The sequence below is a fragment of the Platalea leucorodia genome (assembly GCF_965183815.1).
Source record: "Platalea leucorodia genome assembly, chromosome: 2".
Classification (NCBI taxonomy): domain Eukaryota; kingdom Metazoa; phylum Chordata; class Aves; order Pelecaniformes; family Threskiornithidae; genus Platalea; species Platalea leucorodia.
Genome location: NC_138824.1, coordinates 112,119,545 through 112,137,200, shown reverse-complemented (window position 1 = coordinate 112,137,200; position 17,656 = coordinate 112,119,545). Strand labels below are relative to the sequence as shown.

General features: G+C 36.8%; 1 protein-coding gene across 1 annotated transcript in view; it reads left to right on the top strand.

Annotated features, from left to right (window-relative positions):
- GBE1 (1,4-alpha-glucan branching enzyme 1) overlaps positions 1-17,656 on the top strand; it is a 165,147-nt gene that overhangs the window by 120,200 nt on the left and 27,291 nt on the right. Inside the window, exons 13-14 of the mRNA XM_082304470.1 lie at positions 15,231-15,415; positions 16,528-16,658. Coding sequence (XP_082160596.1) covers positions 15,231-15,415; positions 16,528-16,658 — 316 coding nt within the window. The remainder of the gene's footprint in view (positions 1-15,230; positions 15,416-16,527; positions 16,659-17,656) is intronic.

Sequence of the window (17,656 nt, the reverse complement as noted above, 5' to 3'; positions counted from 1 at the left end):
CAATTATTATGCTAGCACATTGGAAATACGCTAAAACTAATAACCATCACTTAGAAAAATTGCTTTAGAGTGTCTGGTTATAGTCTTAAGTAAAGCAGTCACCTTCTTTCATTTCTTATGTAAGAGTACCTTAAAGAAAAGAAGGGGGGCAACCAAAAAAATCCCCCACAAAATAAAACCCTAAAGATAACAATGAGCAAGTTGAAAGAAGGGGAAAAAAAAGATTCTCAAACAATGAATACACAAATTAGGTAAATTGATGGGGGATGTTCTTTTGATATATACACTGATTATATTTATACCAACATAAATATTTATGAACCGCTGATGATACTGCTTTTGAAACATGCTCTGCAAAGCAGCAGTTTCATTCTTTGGAATATGGGTATATTTCAAAGCTAGCTTTCTTTTTTCTTTCAAATTAAGATGAAAAGTCAAATTTTTGTGAAATGAAAAATCAGGAAATTATTTCCACTTGATAGAATGTAAACTGTTTATAGTACTGTTTTCATTTATTTACTAGTAAGCAGAAGGAAAATGAACCTGAATGTAAATGTACTGTTTAATTTGGCATAGTGCAAATAAGAATTTGAAACTCTTGAGGCTTCCCCTTTACTCCTCAGGTTGCTCAAAATACTCACGCTTCAACAAGGAGGTTTTGGCAGGCTTGTATTTTCCTAAATTAAATAGTCAGTTAGTTTTGACTTCGGTTAGTGTCATTCTTCTTTAACCACTTAAATATGTTGTCTGATTAATGAGAATCCCTATCTGAACTCCTGTTAGATGTTTTTTCAAACAGCAACATATTTTGAGTTACTAAATTCCTTCTAAAACCCCAGCAAATCATACTGAAACACTGTGTTGGTTTGAGTGGAAATACCAAAAAAGTAATGCATAATACTGTCTTGTGTTCTGATTTGGGGTTGGTGGTTTTGCTTCATCTTTAAATAGAGCAAGAAAACTAACGCGTGCGTTAGCAACTGGACGTAAATCTCATCGCTCTTTCCCAAGGTAATATCTTATGCAGTTGCTGTGCTGTTCAGTCCTTGAAGTGGGACTATGGGCTACAAATGAGAGCAGCATCACTCTTTTCTCAGTGGCATGTTGCAATTTTGTGGATCAACAGCTATGCTTGGAGGACTTGCAGCAGTTTCTGCTGATTGCTGTAGGCAGCCCAAGTGGCCTGGGCTGGACTTGTGCAGTGTCACTTATCTCCCTACAAGGCAGCATGGGGCACCTGATAAGCAATATCTTAAAGCTGTAGGAGGCAGTGACTGCTGGCTCAGACTTTCCGCTGGATTTTTGCTTCTGTGACCAGCAGGGTAGTCCAAACTCGGCTAACCCTAAACTCTGCAAGGGCCTCTACTACTCCTGATGCAGCATCTTGGCTTTTTTATAAACATGGTTTTCCAGTTTCTGCTGGGTCTGATTGACCCTTACTTTTTCCCTTCTTCAAACTCTGCTGTTGGGTTAAATAACTGAGGTGACACAAACTAGCCGTCAACTGGTGAACTCAGGCATACGTAGCTGGGATATATTTTGGACCCTTTTACCTCTTATAGCTCATGCAGTTGCTGTTTGAAAATGGTTTAGTATGAGCATTTGAAAGTGTTAGTATGAAGTGTTCTGTTTTATTTGTTGCCCACACTTGGAGTCCTTTGCCTATGCATACAATTCCTCATTCAATTCTTCAATTATCTCTTGCATCACATTTACTTTAATAAGTGCATAGGAAAGCAGATTGATTAACTGATATATCCTATCTCAGGATTGTTTTAAACCATTAACAAAGCATATGACTCTCAAAATGTGGATTCTGTATTTATATTTTCTGCAGCATGTTTGAATTTTACAGATGGCTAATATTTCATTCATCCCACAGCAGTAGCGCTGAAGCAAAGGGGATACTTGGCCAATCTTTTTCAGTGTCAGTAGCTGGCATTTATTTTCATCTGCTGTGTATTAAAAAAAAAACCAACCAAACAAAAAAAAACACAAACAAAAGGCAACAACAAACCAACGTGATCTAACCTTAAATCCTCAGTGCATGATTATTTCGCATCAGCCTTGTACCTTCTTTTGCTGAGAGGTAGAAGTACAATAAAAATTTAAATGTCTTCCTGCTAAGTAGTGGAATTGAAGTAGTTGTAGAAAGAAAATACACTATGCTGAACAGTAGGAATGCTGGATTTTGCCAGGGCTATGCTTTTTTATCAGCTCACTGAGGCAAGTCTATTTCTTGAAACAAATTATTTTGAGAGAACTCTAAAAGAAACGTGACTTCAAAATGCTTGCAACTCTTCTCATTGTGGAAGGCTTTCTGTATTCTGAAACATTGCTAATATGCAATTCTGGGTCATAACGTTTGCCTTTCTTCTTAACAATGAGTTTAGATTTACTAGCCAAGCCCTACATGCGTTACGTTGGAGCGGTGTTGTCAAACTCCATAATAATTAAAACACTCAAATAAACACTTTGAAAATATGTCTGTATCTTACTATTAGTATTTTCTAAACAGTATATAATTGGAAGATGGGATTATGTTCAGAAACTTCTTTGATGTGTGTTGCCATAATGTTTAATTGCTGAGTTAGGAATCTCCAAGGATTTTAATGCAAAAAGTTTCTTATCAAATGTGATATATGACTTACTTTGGAATAATTTTCCTGTTTTTTCACACTTCAGTGTGGTGAAGTTCTCTGCTAACATTAAGATTTTCTGCATGAGTGTTATAAGTTTATATCAAATTTTGTACTCTTATTTCTAGAAACTTTTATTTTGAGGTTAGGATATTGACTTTTACTTTCTGTGCTGGTTTCTTCGCTTTTTTTTTTGTCCAAGGACTTGAAGAAGGCCTTTGAACTTTACAGCTTATCTCGGAGACTAAACTATGTCCAGACCTAATTATACAGGGGTTGCATTCATTCACAGCAAGTCAGTCAATTATGCATTCCATCAGAACCGAGCTGAATTGTAAAAGCTGGGCTGTTTAAGCACGGAAAGCTCATACGCCAGTCAGCGTGCCATGATGAGATGTGCTGGCATCTATCACAAATACATCAGATTTCTAGTGCTCTTTCTTCAGGAGCTCTTCAAAACTTTCTCATTTGTTCCGTATCTCAGACCAAAGCGTAGTGCTAGGACATGATACGATACCTGTCTGAAAGACCTGCTAAGGACCATGCTCGCAAACAGGCTTCTCTGACTTCAGTGTAACTTTGTAAGTGAAGCAGGTCTTTGTAGGAATAGATATCAATGAAATGCAATCAGAGAATGCGAAATAAGCTCCTTAGGTAAGGGCTGTCACAACACCACTACCTTGTGTTAGAAGCGCAGGCCATGTTTTCAGCTTGGCTACCCTCATATAAATCTAGAAAACATGCATTTGAAAAAAACAACGATCATCTACCAGTATGAAGTACTATTGCATATGTGTTTTCACTTGAGAGGTTGAGGGGGGAGTAGGCAGGTAGCACATCCAAAATGGTGAGTGCACTGCTGAAAAACGCATGGATAGCATGATCACCATTCCAGTGGAGTCTTCTATAGAGAGCATGTTAACAAACTGGAAATGTTTCAGAATAGGACTAGCTCACATGCAGTACACTTAGCGCTGTAGCTGGTTTTCTGCTTGATTTTGCCTGTTTTCTGTTCCAACTAATTCCTAAGCAAATATCCTTGCATATCTAAAGTACAACTCGAGGTAGATATTAGTTACATCTAAGATTTCAGCGACTGTGTAGAATTGGTTTTAGAAACAAATAGATGGTTTGATTACATTTTTATATAAATTTATATTACATATTTTTATTTTTATATATTGTATATATACTTGTGTACATGTAAGCTCACAGTGGTGAGACATTACAGGAAGTCGTACAAACAGAATATTGCTTGTACTTTCAAAGTTCACAAATTGCTTATGTAGCTTATGTAACATTCAGAATAAAAATAAATCCATTTTCTTAATTACATTGAAACATATCTGGTATGTCAACTTGGAAATACTTTTGATTGCAGGGTGAGGGTTTTTTGGGTTTTTTGGGGGGGGGGAGGTTTTTTGGGGGGGTGTCTTTGTTTTGTGAGTTTTGGTGGGTGTGTTTGGTTTGGTTTTTTGTTTGGTTGGTTTTCTTTACATCAGAGGAATCTAACATTGTCAGCCACAGCCTTGAGACTGAGCACATCAGAGGTAGGTCTCTGGGCTCTTTAAGAGCTGTGCCACAGTGCCCAGGTCCTACTTGCATCAGGTGCTGCACTGGCTGATTGGTGTTTTCCATCTCTTTCAGGAAAAGGTGGTGTGGCTAGCAGTATGATGCTGTGCCTTGTCAAAGACTTTACAACAACCACAGAATTCTGGTTTTGAAAATACCACTGAAAACAGTGGCAAATGAAAGGTGTTTAAAATTGTGAAGGTCTTGAGAAGATAGTATTAAAACAAATGTTTTTTAGGAAGTTTATAAATCCATTCTTGGTATGGCGGGGTTGAGTCAGCCTCAGGTGGAGGGCAGGAGGCAGCTGGCAGAAGGAAGCTTTAATGGGGGCCCAAAGCAGTTATATGTGATTCTAGGAGGAATCTCGGGAATGTACTTCTTTGCGGACACTAGGTAAGATGATGTTCACAACTGCAACCAGAAATACTCTCTGATGGCTGATTTGTACTGTTTCAAGAAAGCAAGACTTTGTATTACTATTTTCTTCTTTGGCGTAAGGATGGACAGTGGAATAAGTTCCCAATCAGTGCCTATTTGCCTTTTTGTTTCCTTATTGCATCAATTCTGTGTATGAAGTATTTGTTACATAGATATAAATATTTGTACTGCATATAATGATGTATATAAAAGAAAGGAGGTGATTTCCTGGAACAGATGATCTGGCAGTTGCAGGTGGACTCTGTGCGTGCTTGAGTAGTGCCTGAAGAGAGGAGAGCTGACATTCTCTGTGCATTTTTTACTTTTCTGAGGATTGCATGACTAGGCCATCTGCATTCAGGCTACTAAGGTGGATGTCTCTGCATATGCAAAAAAACCTGACTTGCAGTGAAAATTACTAAGTATCTTTTTGGACATGACATCTCCCTTATGCAAGCATAGTTTGCTACAACCCCAGATAAGACAATTTAATATAAACATTGTATTTCTGATGCTCTGCTTTGTCTTTCACTATTGCCTGCTTCTACATCCTGATATCTCTTTTCCTTCAATTGACTTCTCCATAATCTGCATGGCTTCTCACAATCTACCTTCTGTTTTGTCTATTGGGTTTTACTCTAGACTGTACTGTCTGCTTTTTTCTTTTTTTTTAACAGTCTTCATTGTGCTTCTTTGTTCACAAAATGCCTATTTTTTTTTTTTTTTTTTCCCTATCACCACCTTGATAAAAATGCTAGGTTGCCAGTTATGTGGAACAAGACTCATGTATTTTTCTTTTGTTGTTGTTGTTTTGGTTTGGGTTTTTTTTTTTACTTCTGAGCTGCTTTTTTAATCAGTCCAAACTTTCATTTCAAATTTTCTTATTTTGTGCTGTTAACAAATGCATACTTCTTTAATGTTAACTAGATTTTTTTCCTATAGTAAGAACAGAATATTACTGAACAACTTCAACTTCCATTTGCTGATTTACATTATACGAAAAGCTTTAACTTTCCTATGTATAAAATACTATGGTGGTCAAGTGGTCTCTTTCTTTGGTTTACATGTTCTTTCTCTTCCACTAACATAATCCTCTATATACTCTTTCAAAATTAGAGGATGAAATTCTGGATTTATTGACACCGGTAAGAGAATTGCTATTTATTTAATGTGTTATGGCAAAACTTTTACTATCTTTGTGTGACCTCTTCCTGCTCCAGTCTGGTCCTCGATTCCCTTTTTAAGCTCACGGCCCTGTCAGCTGTGGTACCAGTCAGTGCCTGGCAGTATGCCACACTGAAAGATTTAGCTAGAACTTTTGACCACATCTTCTGTTCAGGAAAGTTTCTTGTCATTCGTTCTGCATGTTTTTGTTGGGTTTTGTTGTTGTTTTTCTTTCTTTTTTAATCTTTGTATGTGTTGTGGAATATTTCTGCTCCTCAATATTTTAGTGAACTCTTGGAAGTGGTTAACTAAATACTGCATACTGCACATGTACACAGAGCATAGTGGAAATGTCACAGTATCCAAGTCAGTCTCTTCTTTTTTACCAACATACAGCTAATCAGAAACAGCGAAATTGAAACTGTTTCAGTGTAACAGCAACACAAATAGTTTATGTTGTTACTCAGTTTTTTAAATACTGTATGTGAGCATGGAGTAAATTTTAAGTCTGAAATATATTATTCTACACTGGGGGGGAGTGCTGAAATGTAAACTTTCAGGACTGAAAGTTTCTAAGAGTAGATTAGTAAAATAACTACCTTCTCAGGGTCCTTTCTAGCCTAGATGACTTTCCGTGGTCCATTAGTATGAACTGCAAAAATTCTTGAGCTCTGCTCACTAAAGCATTCAAGGGAAAACATGAATCTGCCCCTAGGAACTGAATACTATTATCAGTGGCGCCGCTAATATTTCATTGAATACTCTTGATGGAACACTACAAATAAATACACAAAAGAAGTATTTATTCCAGATAAATATTTTTCCTGTGTAAATATAGTTCTACTAAATATGAACATGCTGGCATAGCTGTCCTGCGCTCTGCTTCTGTTGAAAAGTAAAGTAAATCATACTACGCATTGCCATGGTCTGTCCACTATGCCTGTACCTGGCTTCTCCTCCATGTAAGCAAGCTCCTCAGCCATCCAGCCTTCCCTAATACGGTTATACAGAGTTGGTGCTTCTGAGTGGAATCGCTTGTTTTCTTGTTACTTGGGATATTTTTTTTTCTGTAATTGATCTGACAAAAGGGGAGGTATAGGTTTGAAATATGAGGACTAAACAATGCTATTTAGTATGCTTGGAACTTTTGTTGGAAGAGGTGGAAAATTACCTCCTTTAAGAACTTGGGACTGTTCTATCAACATTATAAAACTGTACAGTACGGTAACTCCAACTTTTTAACATCAGTAGAAAATGACCGAAGACAGGCCAACCTCGATAGGAATGGGGAATGGGAAAGAAGCAAGTCATTTATTGGTATACTGCAACCCAGAAAATTATATTTAATTTTAAACATTTTTTGAAGAGGGGACAGAACTGTTATTTATTTAAAAATTTTAAAAAGCTTTAAATTTTGAAGTGACTTAATATTTATATTATAAGCATCTACCAAAGACACCAATGCATTTATAGTTTTCATTCATTTTTTCAAGGTTCTTGCAGAGAGAAAAGACTAAAAAGAGTAAGAGTACAAAGCAAGAGTTACGGTGTAAGCTCTTCCTCAGGATGTAAATGTACCTTCAGTGCAGCCTGCTGCGTTGAGGCAGGGTCAGGTTCCCCATATGACTTGATCCTGCTTCAGTGCAGCAGGTTAGACTAGAGGTTACAGGTGCAGCATCCCTTCAAAAATTAACTGTACAGATTAACTGTATTTATCTAGGCTTGACTAATTGTGCACCAAGCAATAACATGATGTGATTTGAAGTGGCCAGTATATTAAAATAGGAAAATCAGACCTTTTAACAGTAGTGTAAAATTAATAGAGTATCTTGCAAGAGCACAGACTCAGTAAGCATTTGTTGGCTTCTATAAAAAAGCAATAGTAAATTTTGAAGCCTCTTGAATTTAAACAATGTGTCTGATATCAGAATATTTGCTTTCCTGGATGATTTGTTTGTATTAACCTGTGCTTGTTTGCCTTAATGACTGAGGTAATAATAAAGCTGATCTGTTTGCTTTGACAAGAAGGCATTTATTGCAAGTGATGTATACAACAAAGATTAAGAAAAGGTCAGTAACCAGTAAATGCCCTTTTAAAAAAAGTATAAAAAGTAATAAAATACTTAGCGTGATGAATATAACTTCTAAAGTTAATATTTTCCTGCTGAGCAACGTTGTACGATTTTCTGTTGCCAAAAGCTTTGGTACATGTCATGAATAATGTGTTTATATACACACAGTTTTCATGGGTTTGTAAATTTTTTTTATGCTGTAATTTATTCTTTCCAATTCTATTGGATTTTTGCAAATCTGTGTTTTTGTTTCTTAGGAAGTAAGAATAGACACCAATTTTCAGAGCTCTTGAAATATTTTGAGTTTTATTCAAATGAATTGTAGACAGATAAGTGAAGGGAAGAGGGTCATCTGCAGAGTCTCCAGGATCATGACAGGCAAGTCTCCTACACCCTAGCTGTGGTCCCAAATTCTTTGAATCCATAAGCAGTTTCTCTGTGACTCAGTTTTGGTTTATTAATATGGAAGTCCCAAAAGAAGAGATGGAGAGTATATTGTCCTGACTAAGATTTTGCCAGAACCTATAGTCCCCAGCACACAAATCTTATTTTATGGAACAGTCTCATAGAGAAAGTTTCACAATTACCAGTAGTTATCAAAAAGCTGTGGTTCATATATCTAAGGATAACATTCCGAAAATTTATTTTAGGTTATCTTGAAGGTTGTTTAATGTTTGTTGTGGGGTTTTTTGTTGGCTTTTTGTTTTGTTTTGTTGGGTTTTTTGGTTTTTTTTTTTTTTTTTTTTTCAGAGCTTCAACAATTAATCATAGAATTTGGAAGAAATTGCAGTTAGTATTGTAGTTTGATCCTTATGATGTTGGGGAGGACCACCATCATTTTCTTTAGGATTTCTCAGGGCAGAGGGGGAGGCTTAAAGCCTCAGTAGGAGAGTGTTCACTATTTAAAAGCTTGGATATTCCAATGATAGGTAGGACATTTGAAAGTGCTACCTTCCTATGCTGACTGTGTGAAAATGTAGTACAGGCTTCTATGTTAGTTTTATGCATAAAGTATAGTCTGTAAGAGGAGGAGGAGGAAAAAAGAAAAAAAATAATCATTTCCGTGTCCTGATAATGAATGGAGGCTGGTGGAGTGTATTAAGAGGAAGCATCATTCATGCTTCTTTTGTTCTTTGGTCCTTTTCTAGGCACCTGCTTTTGGCCACTGTTGGAAACAGGCAACTAAATGGACATTTAATTCTGATTCAATAGGGTTTACTGGTATATTAAGAAATAGGGCTGGAGTGTCATACCTAAATAGTGTTAAAGCCGTACTTCCAAACAGTTTGCTGTGATAACAGTTGATTGAGAAATACTAAAGAAGAAAAGAGAGGCTGTAAAAGCAGGAAAAAGTCATTATAACAGAAGCTTTCATGTAGCGCTATATAAATTAAATCAGTGTTACTCTGGTGGAAGAACAAGAAACTATGTTTCTAAATAAAATGAAAGATTTCTTCTTGGAGCAACAAATCACACAGCCTAGGGAATTCTTCAAAATGTCATTCTGTAACTGGCCTGGTTCTTCTGGTCAGCTACTGTGGATAGGGTACGGTATCCCTGGTGTGACCTAGGGTAACCATTGAGGATCCGTAAGGACGCAATACTTTCCTATGTCTTTGATACATTAGAGGCATGCTTGTGTTTTTTCATGACTGTATCACACCAGAGGAGATGCATTCTTTGGTCCTTTAACACAGGCAAGGTTAAGCATCCCCTCCCTTCTCCCCTAGGAGATATGGAAGATTGAGTTTCAAAACAAATACAATGTTTATCCTGATTTTTGTCTTATCATAGATTGGAAAGAGAACATATCTGATATTTTCAGAAAATGGGATAAAAATACTTTTCTTACAGAACTGATTTTACCAATAGCTCTTTTTTTTACCACTTCCCCATATGTAATATTTCCTCTAGCCTGTGTTTTATGCAGGAATTACAATTGTTTGCCTGAATTGATTTTTGTTAGTCTTTTGGGGACCAATGTCATTGAATACCACTGCTAGAGAGAGACTAAAAAAATATGAAGGTCTCCAAGTCATCTAACACAAGTGTTTCAGCAGGAGTACATTTGGAATTTCACTTTATTATATTGTTGCATGGCCGACAAGATTAAATGAATGCTTGTAATGATGCTCATTCTCTTATAATTTGAAGGCAGTATGAAGTTTCTTATTTGGTTTTGGTAGTATGAGTGTTATGTTTTAATTACTGAACGGGCTGAAGAAGGTTTGGTACAAACACAAGTAAATACAAAGTATCAGAATTGCTTAATATCTAAGAGCTTCACAACTAGGGAAAATTAGGATTAATTCTTTGAAATGTTTATTTTTTGAAATAATGATAAATAGCATATGCTATCTAGATCTCATTTACATTGATTCTATTTATAATTCGCAGATTGTTGCATTGTCATCATTGTTCACAAAGGTAGTGAAGTTAAATTCAGATCAGTTACAACTCTTGGATGAGTTGATTATCTGGCTTGTGCAAATTGGTGTAACTCCACTTACTTTGATAGAAATACGTTAAGGTGGAACTGTTGAAATTCTGTCCCAATGTGTCCGGTCTCCAGCTCATCAGCTTTAAATGGTATCTTTTTATAGTATTTTAGATTGTTTAAAAACTTGTTCAGCCTTATATGCCTAATTAAACTTCTTACCTTTGATGTATCAAATAAACTACTTGCTTTAACTGCTTTTATAGTATTTAATGTTACACTTAATTCAAAATACAAACAAACCAAAATAACAGGCATCTCTTGACACTGCCTGCTGCATCTTTTAAATATACCTTCAGTTCTGCTTAGCCTGATTCTTTGGGAGAGAATTGCTAGTAATGATGTCTAAAGAAGAGAGACCAAGAAAACTTTAATGACTTGTGGGGCACAACTTCAAAGTAATCATCATCAGCGTAACTACTTTGTGGCATAAATGCATTTCTAGCCTAATAAACAAGTGTGATGTAAATTTTCATTATAGTAATAGAAAGTTAATTTACTTGTTGGAACTGTGATCTTGAAATCTTGTACATAGTGAAGTTGTCCAGTGTGCACAATATGTAGGAAATAGCAAACTTGAATTAATTCCTAGATAAAATTAGTATGCATTGCACTTCAATGGTTTGTCTTTACTTTGTTTCTCTAATGAAAATTTCAGTTAATTTTAGCTTTGTTCTCTGCCTCCCCCACATTAGTTCCATTGTCTTGATTTGCATCATTTGTAGCAGCTGGCTTCTTGTCAATCTGTACTTTGGACCCTTCCATCAAACAGCAAATTAATTACAGGAAAAGAAATCCCAATAGTACTTCTATGCTTAGAGGCTTTCACAATTATCAAGAAGTGAATGTTGCTGATTCTTGTCAGAAATGAGAAATGGAACATGGGAAAGGGGGCAGCGCATGCTTCACAGGTACCATTAGTTATCTCTCGAAGTAAGTGTTGGTCAGTTACCTGTATCTTCCCTTTCCTAGACCCTCCCCTCATTTGTTACAAAGTTAAAGTAGGAAAAAATAGCAATTAAAAAAAAGTAGTGTGAGATATGTATTTTTTGTTAAAGTATGCATAGCTTTAATGCATCTCAAGTGCAGAAGCACTCTCGAGAGTTTATTATAAGGCCTGCTTGCATCCTAAATGTTAGTTCCTTTTCTCTATACCACATCTTAAAAACATAACCAAAAAAGCCTACTTGAATTCGTTCTGTCATAATTTATGAACTTCTATTTTTCTTTCTATAAAAAGAAATCAAGAGACCCTTTTAAAATCAAGCAACAGGTACAAAAGGCTCGCGAGTGTGTTGTCCGGAAGGTGCCCATAGAAACAGATGTTTAAAGTGCGAGCAGTCAGTGTTTAGACCCTCAACACGCTTTTCTGACATCAGCAAGTAATTTAGTCTTCTATCAAGTTGCTGCACTCTGTTAAATTATTTTTTTACTTAGTGGCCATTAGTAATGGTTAAGAAATAACATTGCTTTTGTGTTTTGCTACACTTCTGTTCTTTAAAAAACAAACAAACAAAAAAACAGCAAACAACAAAACACAGTGTTCAAACAACACTGGTTACTGTGGTGGGGAAATAGGCAAAGCAAGTGGAGGTGGGAGAGTCAGTACATGGTAGAAACATGGAGATATGCTCTACTTACAGTGAAATAATCTATTGAAATGATGGGCTAGTTTAGCCTAATTTATTTGCTATCTTCTATTGCTTATTTCCCTTGGGTTTGTTTTTCTTTAACAAATAGGTATGATTTCCTTGGCTATCTTTTCAGGAAGTGTCGATCTGCTGGAGGGTAGGAAGGGCCTGCAGAGGGACCTGGACAGGCTGGATCTTTGGGCTGGGGCCAACTGTATGAGATTCAACAAGGCTCAGTGCTGCGTTCTGCACTTTTGTCACAGCAACCCCATGCAACGCTACAGGCTTGGGGAGGAGTGGCTGGAGAGCTGCCTGGCAGAAAAGGACCTGGGGGTGTTGGTTGACAGCTGCCTGAACATGAGCCAGCAGTGTGCTCAGGTGGCCAAGAAGGCCAATGGCAGCCTGGCTTGTATCAGGAATAGTGTGGCCAGCAGGACCAGGGAGGTGCTAGTGCCCCTATACTTGGCACTGGTGAGGCCGCACCTCGAGTACTGGGTTCAGTTTTGGGCCCCTCACTACAAGAAGGACATCGAGGTGCTGGAGGGTGTCCAAGGAAGGGCATCAAAGTTGGTGAAGGGTCTAGAGCACAAGTCTTATGAGGAGTGGCTGAGGGAGCTGGGGTTGTGTAGTCTGGAGAAGAGGAGGCTGAGGGGAGACCTTATTGCCCTCTACAACTACCTGAAAGGAGGTTGTAGTGAGGTGGGGGTCAGTCTCTTCTCCCAAGTAACAAGTGATAGGACAAGAGGAAATGGCCTCAAGTGGTGCCAGGGGAGGTTTAGGTTGGCTATTAGGAAAAACTTCTTCACCGAAAGGGTAGTCAGGCACTGGAACAGGTTGTCCAGGGAAGTGGTTGAGTCTCCATCCCTGGAGGTATTTAAAAGAAGGGTAGACGTGGTGCTTGAGGACATGGTTTAGTGGTGGACTTGGCAGTGCTAGGTTAACGGTTGGACTAGATGATCTTAAGGGTCTTTTCCAACCTTAACGGTTCTATGATTCTATGATCTCTGACTTTGTGATGTTTTTTGCTATCTTTAACTGAGCTATCTCATGTAGTCTTATCTTTTCAATAGTGCACAGATCATGAAAGAAGGTAATACCTTGCCCAGCTCTTAAGAGAATATTGAATTTGGTTAGATACAGTGTCTGTTTTGTAGCAATATCTTTCCTCATTTTCTGTACCATATTGTTAGCACAGTTTAAGAGTTCAGTCCAGTATTATTCCAAGGTCATTTTCAAAGTCCTGCTGTGATTCTGATTCTTTTATTTGTCTCTGGTTTTGAGCTGAATATGAAATTTAGTGGTTTAGCTTTTGAATGGGAAATTTAATTTACAACTTGTCAGTTCGTTTACAAAACGGATACCACTGTGAAGGATTCTCCTAAATATATATGTGCAGCCTTTCTCTTTTGTTCTCTGTTCATTTCTTTGTTCCCGTGAAGCATGGAAATATACAAAAATCACTTCGAAAAATCTAAATTCGTAGCTGTCACTGCTGACCATATCCTCTGGGCCTTCCAGGCCGCACAGGCTGTGCGAGACAGCAGATGGTGGCTGCACATGCCGCGTATCCATCCAGGAAACACCGCTTGCCTTCTCTCAGTGTTCCTGCCTTTTGTCTGCCCACAATACTCCAGTTTATTGACAAAACTTGTAGAAATGTTGGGATCTTTTCTTTTAATAGAAACCCTGTTAAATTTGATCATATTACTTCCCATACGTTATTTCCAGGTACACTACTTGTTGTCTCTGCTTTATGGTGAGTAGGTGTTATGTGCAGTCTGAAATGTTTGTGATGAATCAACTGTCATAGGCTTTGAACTGTGTGTTTAACTTTCAAGGTACTTAACACATTTTAATCCTGTGTAAAATGAATAGTCCAAAGTGACTGAGAGTCTGCTAGGCAGTGGGTTATAGCACGAGTTAGAACCGTTAAGTCCGTTTGGATTTGTCTCAAACTGTAATAATGACAGTATATAAAACAAAAAAACTTCGCATACATGAAAGTCATTCAAAATACTGAGTCCCAGATGAGGTGTTGCTCTGAATCTTTAGCTTTCACAGCTGAGACTTGCTTCAGAGATTCTACATAAGAGAAGCTAAGCTTTTCTTATTTGATTAAATTGCAGCTTTTTTTCCTGCGTTTTTTTAATGGGGTGTGATCTAAGTCGGGATAAACCTATTCTTTGTCTTAAAGTGACGTCTATTCAGTAGTTGTGTGGGGTAGATAATCGAGATGAGACTGAAAAACTTGTGAAGCATTACTACTGTAGGAAACCAAATTGCAATCCAATGGCGTTTGCGCATGCTCAAAGGGACCTGAACGGGTGGACACACAGAGGAACCCAGAGCTGGAACATGCTTCATCCCAGTCTGAAAAATGTCTCTGGTGCTCGTAACACCATGTTTTCTGTTGGGAAAAGGAGCTCCCCTTGCAAGGTGGCTGAATTGACACATGCTGTTAGATCCCTGAGTTGTCACACCCCTTAAGGCACTTGTTTTCAGTATCAAATGCTGTATACATCATCACTAAGCATTGTGCTTTACTCACTTTAATCTAGCCTGCTACATGAACTGCGATGTCTTACTGAATTTTTCTAGGAAGTGTGGAACCAGAGATTCAAGTCACCTTTTTTAATAGTTATTTTTATAATACTAGGAACAGTGATGACAGTATTTATAGCCAGGATTAAAAGTTAACAAAAAAAAAAATGGTTAAAGTGCATCCAGCTGGTCTTTTGAGTGTTTTGAAGTTTAATTGATAAAATGGGTGATTTCTACCTCTGTGGTTATGGAAGTTGACAGTGTGAATGGTATTGCTGATTTCTAAGTACTCTAAAACAATGAAATTATACTCTTACAGTGATATTTTTAGGTTTCATAGTGACCTTAAAATTTGTATCCTGGTTGACTGAATTTCTGTTGCTCTTATTAACAGATGGGAATGAGGAATTTTTAAGCATGGCATGATAGTGTAGAGGTTATAATACATTCACCACTTTATACTTCCCCTGAAGTCCATGGATATTATGCTCTGCTAGTTTTATTGGCCAAACAAACCTGTTAACAAGTATGAATGTTATGAGAAAGATTATAATAATGACCAGTTTTTGTATGCAGAGTTAGTCTTTGGAATTTAACACTTGTGGAAAGGAAATATACTTTAATGTATCTTTACTTTTGCGGTTTTAGTGTATTTTTAGCATGTGATTTCACAGATCCTTAATATTTTTAAATACAGGTAACGAATTCGGGCATCCAGAATGGCTTGATTTCCCTAGAAAAGGGAATAATGAGAGCTACCACTATGCCAGAAGACAGTTTAATCTTACTGAGGATCATCTTCTTCGCTATAGATTCCTAAATACATTTGATAGAGATATGAATAAATTGGAGGAAAGATTTGGCTGGCTTGCATCTCCCCCGGTAAGCTCTATATACCAAATGATAAGTTTGTAGTCACCAGTTGGGTACATGTTCAGAATAACAACAATACCAAATTTGCATGCAGAAATTTTAAACAGCACTTTATTATGCACTGCGTAGTGCCCCACCATATATTTCAAGTTGTCAAAACATGTCACTGAAATATCTTCCACAGATAATAGAAATCTGAGACAGTCTCCTTTTAGCTTCATAGCAAGCTCTTTTCCTATTATTTTTGCTATTTTTATTTAGTAACCGCAGATTGGATAAAGCAGACTGTAAAATTGTCTGTAATCCAATCCAAGGATTGCTTTGGGAAAGTGTAAATTGTTCTGACTATTTGCTTTATAGAAATAATTACGCTCTTACTGAGAAAACACTTTCAGTATAATATAGTGTAAGTTACAGTCTCCAGGTCTTCAACCTGTAACTTTTGTGTTTGCCTTTTTTACATAAATACTGCACTGTACTTTTTATCAAAGCAACTCAATTATTATAATTTCTCAGTGTTTAATTATTTCATACTAGTCATAATCCACTTTAAAAAATTTTTTTAAATGGATGTCTAGTTATTTATTAATGGCTTTAAGAAACAGAACAAAGGTGGTATGTGCAGAAGTTTAATGTGGCTTATCAAAGCTATTTCTCACACAGATTTTAAAAAAAACAAACAAAAAAACATATCCAGTGCTTCATTTTCTAAATTACTAACAGTAGATGTGATGCTGATCCCTATAAAAAGTAGATTGAAGACTCGATAAAAGGAATCCATTTTTTTGCTGAAGGAAAGTGTGATAAAAAGACCATGTTACCAATCTTTGAGCAAGAATTTTTCAAGTGCTCTATACCTAACATGCTTCTGCTGCTTGAATTTTACATTGCCTTATAAAAAGTAAACTACAGTTTAGTAATCAAAATTGTTATGACATTACATAGGTAAACAATTTCAGTTTGCATGTTAATGCCCTTTATCTATCTTGCTTGAATCTTTGACTGTTTTACTTGAAATGAGGTATAGAAGCAGTAGGTTTTTTCTTTATTTTGTTAATTCAGTTAGAAATGAAATATTTTATAGCATTGGGTTTTTTGTTTTGTTTTGTTTTCTTGCCTAGGCCTTTGTGAGTGAAAAGCATGAATCCAATAAGGTCATAGCATTTGAGAGAGCAGGCCTCATTTTTATTTTCAACTTCCATCCGTATCAAAGTTACGTGGACTACAGAGTGGGTATTGAAACTCCAGGAAAATATCCTTTTCTTTACTGTTTTGTTTGTACAGAAAACCTTTAGAATTCGAAAGCGAATTTTATTTCTGTTTTCTAATATGAGTGCAAACTGTAGATAAAAGGTAAGAAACCCCTTAATTGTCATCAGTATAATCTTGATTTAATTCTTAGTGTACAGCAAAAAAAATAACTTAGAAATTTGCCTTCTTAAGAGATCATTTTGTAGAAACCAAATGTAAAAATTACAGGTTAATGACTACATGTTAAAGTTTCCTTGTGATGCCTTGTTCTTTTGAATTATGTTGAGGCATGAAAAAGCAAGTAACTCCTGCTTCTTAAATAAACCGCAGAAAGTGACCACAGTAAGATGAGGCTGTGCACGCAGTTACACAGGAAAGTGGATTAGCTTAAACCTTCATCAGGAAGGTTGTGCAATTTCTGTTTTATAACTGGGGGGACTGAGAATGTGCTCTTAGCTCAGCTGAGCAGTATATGATTACTCTTGAGTAATTGGCTGGGTTTGCATTTGTGTCCAAATTCTTAGCATTGAGAGAGATTCAAAAATTAATGCTAACTTGCCAGAGGAATTTAATTTGCTCAAATTCATTTTGTTTCAAGTCCTTTTACAAACAGTCTTGTGAATCTTGCCGTGTCAATTTAAAGCACTTCAGTTCCAGTTTTGGCCTGTTGTCTTTCTATTTGTCAGCAATTTCAGAGAACTACTGCCATATTTCAGTTGCTTTAGTTCAATGCATTACTCTTAACTCCTGAGCACTGCTGAATTGACCTACAGGATCTCAGGAACTTAGTAGGATTCTGGTTTAGAAATATCATGTCAAATGTATCTTCAGCGCATTCTGCTGCTGCCTCTATGCTGCTACTGGATCTCCTGGAAAGGGTAGAATGGAGTAGTAAATTAGAGTAGTAAAATCTTAATCTGATGTTGTGAGATATACGAATACTTGACTGTCATAAGCTTCAGTTATTCGCCTGTTTTAAGTTGATGCTACTGCACTTCA